The sequence below is a fragment of the Numida meleagris genome, chromosome 32 (genome assembly GCF_002078875.1).
Source record: "Numida meleagris isolate 19003 breed g44 Domestic line chromosome 32, NumMel1.0, whole genome shotgun sequence".
In the NCBI taxonomy this organism is placed as follows: domain Eukaryota; kingdom Metazoa; phylum Chordata; class Aves; order Galliformes; family Numididae; genus Numida; species Numida meleagris.
The window spans coordinates 642,638-648,117 of NC_034437.1; the positions used below are offsets into that span (position 1 = coordinate 642,638).

General features: G+C 71.1%; 2 protein-coding genes across 2 annotated transcripts in view; both read right to left on the reverse strand.

Annotated features, from left to right (window-relative positions):
• On the reverse strand, positions 8 to 3,963 carry DHH (desert hedgehog). The gene is made up of 3 exons (XM_021379233.1): positions 3,558 to 3,963; positions 1,865 to 2,126; positions 8 to 1,305 (listed from the first exon to the last, which is right to left on the reverse strand). The coding sequence occupies exons 1-3, from the start codon at positions 3,867 to 3,869 to the stop codon at positions 644 to 646; spliced, it is 1,236 nt and encodes a 411-aa protein (XP_021234908.1). The 5' UTR covers positions 3,870 to 3,963; the 3' UTR covers positions 8 to 643.
• LOC110389136 (protein LMBR1L-like) overlaps positions 4,000 to 5,480 on the reverse strand; it is a 5,018-nt gene continuing 3,537 nt past the window's right edge. The window contains exon 9 of the mRNA XM_021379075.1: positions 4,000 to 4,081. Within this exon, the coding sequence (XP_021234750.1) occupies positions 4,000 to 4,081 (82 nt within the window). The remainder of the gene's footprint in view (positions 4,082 to 5,480) is intronic.

Here is a 5,480-nt window from a genome sequence, read left to right on the forward strand (position 1 = left end):
CCCCCCCCCGTGCCCATGGCACACACCGGGAGTGGGGTCCCCCACTGCACTGAGCCACGTGGGGACAGGGACCCCCGTGGGTGGCAGAGGTGCCCCCCCAGGTGCCAGCAGCAGGCGGGGGTGGGTTCACTGAACCCACTCTGGGGTGGATTTGGCCTCGGCGCGATGACCCCAGCCTCATCCACAGTGGTTAATAAAGCAATAAATACGGGGGGAGCGCGGCGTGGGGGTGCGGGGGGGGCACCTGGCAGTGCTGTGGGGTCACCCCCAGGGCATGGGGCAGAGCTGTGGTCCACCGTGCTGCCCCGCTGCCACCCCAAGCAGCACCCACCTGGGGGCACCCATCCTGGGGACAGATGCCTGAGGGCAAGGGGTGCACGCCTGGGGGAGGGGACACACACACACCCGGGGGGGACACACCTGAAGGACACCCAAGGAGGGGCACCCACTCGAGGAGTACCCACCTGAGGGGCAGCCACCCAGGGGACACCCACCTGGGGGCTCCCAATGAGGCTCACCCACCCCGGGAACACCCAACCTCACTGCGGGGCTGGGGGTGCCCCACGCTCCCTCCTCACCCCCCGCAGCCCCACAGGCTCCAAGCACCGAGCACCCGGCGGTGAGTCCCCGGGAGGGGGTGTCCCTACCCCCCCGCGCCCTCGCGGCCCAGCGCGCCGCGTGCCAGGCGGTACAGCAGCCGCGAGTACCAATGCACTCCCACCTCGGGCACCGTCCCGTTCCCCGGCTCGGGGCGGGCGGGCAGCAGCGAGAGGAGCCCGTGGAAGAGCCGCAATGGGGCGAAGGCGCGATGCGCCCAGCGGTGGCTCTCCAAGACGGCGTAGCAGGATGCCAGCACCCCGTTCACCAGGAGGGTTCCGTGGGAGGTGAGCGGGGCGAACACCCCGATCCCTTCCTCCCTCGACACCCGCAGCACCTTTGCGGGGCGCAAGCCTTTGTCCCCGTGGGCCAAGACGGCGTCCCCCGGGCGCAACCGATGGGCGAAGACGGGCAGGAACGCGGCGGAACCGTTGGCGAGCCCGCGCGCGGCGAAGACGAGGTGGGACGGGGTGAGCAGCAGCCGTTGCGCCGGGGAGACCGTCTCGATGGCCACGAAGGACGCGCGTTGGCCGAGGTCGCGGTGCAGGAAGAGCAGCACTTGGGTGGGCACCAGGCGCCCGCCTGGCTCGGCGCCCAGCACCCAGTCACCCCGACGCAGCTCGGCCAAACCGCGACGCTCGCCGCTCCGCAGCGTCACCGTGGCGTGGCCGGGGAAGCAGCCGCCGGTGCGGATGGCCAAGGAGTTATCTAAGGGGGGGGTGGAGGGGTGGGGAGGGGGGAGAACGGTGTTTATGGGGTGGGTGATGTCCCCAGGAGGAGTTGCTCCAACCGGACCCGGAACAAAGCAGGCATTTTCCGGCCCTCCCCCCTACCCCCCCGGGTTCCTGTGTGCAGAGCCCCTTTGTCCGCCCGCACTGATGCCCTTTGTTCCGCTGCTGGGGACGGTGACATTTAGGGCCACTTTCGCTTTCTGTCAATTGTCGCTTCTGGGCCGGATGGACGGATGGGGGCCGCGGGGTGGGGGCTGCACCTCAAAACCTACAAACTGCGTTCGGTGCCCACGTGGGAGCTGAGCCCGGGGGAGGGGAGGGGGGGGGGGGCTGCGGTTGTGCCAAATTTGGAGGTAGGATTATAGGGTTTTTGCCAATCTGGTGGCCAGAAAGCGTGGGGGGAGCTGGGCTGGGACCAAGCACAGGCAGAGCGTTGGGGCTGTGAGCACCCTACGTGGCTCTGGGATGCCATAGGGGAGCAGAGGGTGCTGTGGGGCCGCGGGTTGGGGTCTTCATCCCCCCCGCCAGCTCCATACCTGCTCTGACGGAGACGTGGACGTGCGCTTTGGACTCGTAGTAGACCCAATCGAAGCCGGCCTCGACGGCCAGCCGCGCCAGCATCCCGTACTTGTGGCGATCCCGATCCGACGTGGTGATGTCCAGCGCCCGGCCCTCGTAGTGCAGCGAGTCGGGGAGGTGGTGGCCGTCCTCGTCCCAACCCTCGGTCACCCGCAGCCTCACCCCCGGCCACATGTTCATCACGGCGATGGCCAAAGAGTTCACCCGCTCCTTGCAGCGCTGGGAGTGGAGGGGGGGGGACCAGCAACGGTGTCACCCCCTGGACCCGCTGTTTTTGCAGGACCCTACACACCCCGATGTTCTGCGGGAGCCTACAAATGCTCCAGCCCTAGCCATGATGCAGAAGGACAGATGGGCGTGTGGTCCATGGGGGGTTTGGAAGGAGCCAGCCCAGAAGGGCTGAAAGCTGGGGGGGGTCACAGACGGTCCCCCCCCCCCGTCCCTCAGAGGGGCACAGCTGAGCTGCCCCCCCTGGGTTGAATATTAACACACCCCGACGTGCCGTGGTGGTGCCCGTGCAATGGGGCGGAAAGGGCACGGGACAGCGGTGGGTGTCACCTTCCCTGCAGCCATGGGGTGACTGATTAACCCAACCTGGGGGGAGGCAACGGGGGGTGCAGTCGACCTGAACCAGCCCCACAGCGGCACTATGGGGCTCAGTGCCAGGGCTGGGCAGGACTGATGCAGCTCCCACGGTGCAGGGGGTCAAGGTCAGGGTCCCATAAGTGTGACACTTGGGGGGTCCCGCATGGCTCTGGGGTGGCAGTGACGATGTGGATGTGGAGTATAGGGGGCAGAGCCCGCTCCCACCTCCCCCCTCCCCCCCACCGCAGCCGGTGGGGTCGTGGCATCTCCCGATGCCCCGGTGCCCCCCGGTCCTCCGTGCAACAAAGCTGCTCCCGGGATTGCGAGTCCGCGGGGGCGGCAGCGTGGGGCCTGGTCCCGGAGCGGCCCGGCCCGGGGGGGGCACCCGGCATGCGGCGGGGGGGCAGGAATGCGCCCGGCCCGGCCCGGCCCGGCCCGGCCCGCCGACAATAGGCTCCTTCCAGCCCGGCGCTGACCTCAGGCTCCGGGAATGCTGGAACGGCCACAAAGGGCTCTTTCAGCCGCCCGCACCCCCGGGCCCGGCTCCGTGCCCGCGGCCCACCGGGCTCCGCCGCCCCGGCCCCGCCGCCCCCTCCGCCCTGGTCCGGGAGAACCGCCTGGACCACTCGCAGCATCCCCCGTTGCCATGACGACCGCGCAGCCGCCCCTCTCCATGACAACAGGGAGCATCGCGCCGGGGTGACGCTCAGCCCAGGACCCCCCCGGGGGGCTCTCCCCGGTGCCGCCCCCTCCGCGTCGTCTCTCCCCGGGGTTGGGCGAGGGCGGGGGCTCTCCCGAGGACCCCCGGTATTGCGCTCCCCGTTAAACCCCGATGTGGATCCTCAAAGCCCCACCGGGAGCGCTCCGGTGCCGCCGCGCTTCTCCACCGACGGCACCGGGGAGCGAGGGGGGGGATCCTACGGAGGAGGCATCGGGAGGATCCGTGCCCCCCGGGGTGGGTCCGTGCCCCCCGGGGTGGGTCGGGGTTGCCCAGCCCCGTTCACCGCGTCCCCTCCCGCCCCCGTTCCTCCCCCCCGCGGCCCCGGCCCCGTTCGCAGCCCCCACCTCGGTCATGAGGCGATCCGCCCCCGTGTTCTCCTCGTCCTTGAAGATGATGTCGGGGTTGTAGTTGGGCACCAACTCCCTGAAGCGCTCCGACCCCCGCAGCACTTTGCCCTCCGCCCTCCCGCTCGCCCCCAGCGTCTGCTCGGGGACGTTGGGCACGAACTGTTTGTAGAGCAACGGGGAAAGCTGCCGCCGTCCGAACCGCCGCCGCCCCACCGGGCCCCGGCCCGGCCCGCAGCACAGAACCGGGGCGGCCAGCAGGAGGGCGAGCAGGGCGAGCGGGGCGAGGGCGAGCGGGTTGCACCGGGACATCCCGGTGCTCTTCGGCCCTCGTTCAGTCACCGGGGGCGCGGGGGGTCGGAGCGGACATGGCACCGGCGGGGCGGCCCCGGGGCTTTTAGAGGGTCCCGGTGCACAGGGGCGGGCCGGCGGCGTTTCCTTCTCACACCCACGGCTCCGGGATCCGCGCTCGGGTGGGACCCGGGAGCCCCCCGCTGTCCCCGGGGCCGCAGCCCGCTGCAGCGCTGTCCCGGTGGAACCGATGCAAACCGGGAATCGGCAACGGGCGCTGCCCCCCCCCCCCACTGGCACCGGTACCGCCCCGGCACCTCTCCCCGCCGCCGGCACCGCGCCCCGATTCCGCCCTTCCCCCCCCCCCCGCTGTACCTGAGCCCTGCGCTCCGGTACCGGATCCGTTCCTCTCTCCCAGGACCGGTACCGGGATCTCTTTCTCCTTATCCGTTCCCCACTCCCGGTACCGGAATCCCCTTCTCTTTATCCTAACCCTACGCTCGGGTACCGAGCCGGTTCCCCTCTCCCAGCACCGGGACCGGGACCCCGCTTTCCCTTATTCTATCACAGCCCGCCGGTACCGGCCCCGTTCCCCACTCCCGGTACCGGGATCCCCTTCTCCTTATCCTATCGCAGCTCTCCCGTTGCGTGTCATCACACTCCGGCACTGGGGATCCCCTTTCCCTGTCACCGCTCCCCGGTACCGACACCTCTCCCCGTCCCCGTCCCCAGGCACGGCCGTTATCCCACAGCTGCACCCCCGGTACCGGCACCCCCTGCCCCGTGGAACAACCCCGCTACCCGGACCCCCTTCCCGGTGTTGCCCCGATCCCGCTGTTCGCTCCGACCCCCGGTACCGGTACCGCTGCCCGCTCCGGGACTTCCCCGGGCCGGGTGCCCCCCACCCGCGGCCGCTCCGCTCCGGCACTGGGCAGCGGCTCCGGGTCCCCACGGCTCCGCCTCGGAGCGGCGGCCGCAGCCCATCCCCCGGGGCCGCCCCCACGGGGCTGCGCTGCCCGGGACGGCCCCTCCGGCACCGGGGTCCAGGGCACCCCCGCAACAGGTTCACGTCACCCCCCAGGACCGGACCGTGCCACCCCCCAAGGACCGGGACCCTCGGACCCCCAGCCAGCACTCAGCTGCACCCAAAGGTGCCCGGGGCCCAGGAGGGGTTGAAATCTGGGAGCAGAGCAGGGGCCCCCCCGTGCCACCCCCCCCCCCCAGCTCCGGTGCCAGCCAAGGGTGAGGGGGCGAGGGGAAAGCGGGCACCGATGGCCTCATTTCCTGCCATATAAACCAAGCTTCCTGCATTTCCTGCTCAGCCCCGGTCCTTGGGGGGGGGTGCAAGGCCCCCCCCCCTCTGCATGGGGAGGTGGGGGGGGGCAGCTTGGCACGGCCCCAGGCCGGGCAGGATGGGTGGGGGGACTGGGGCTGTTCCGCTGGGGCGGTGCAAGCCCCCTCCCCCCGGTGCCCCCACACCTCTGTAGAGGGGCAGGTGGGTTTGGGGCAGCTCAGCTCCCCCCCCTCCCACAGCCGGTGCCCCCCAGCACCCATGGCAGGGGGGGGGACAACCCACGAGCTGCAGGAACCACCCTCACCTTCAGCCCTACCCAGAGCAGCTCAGCCACAGCC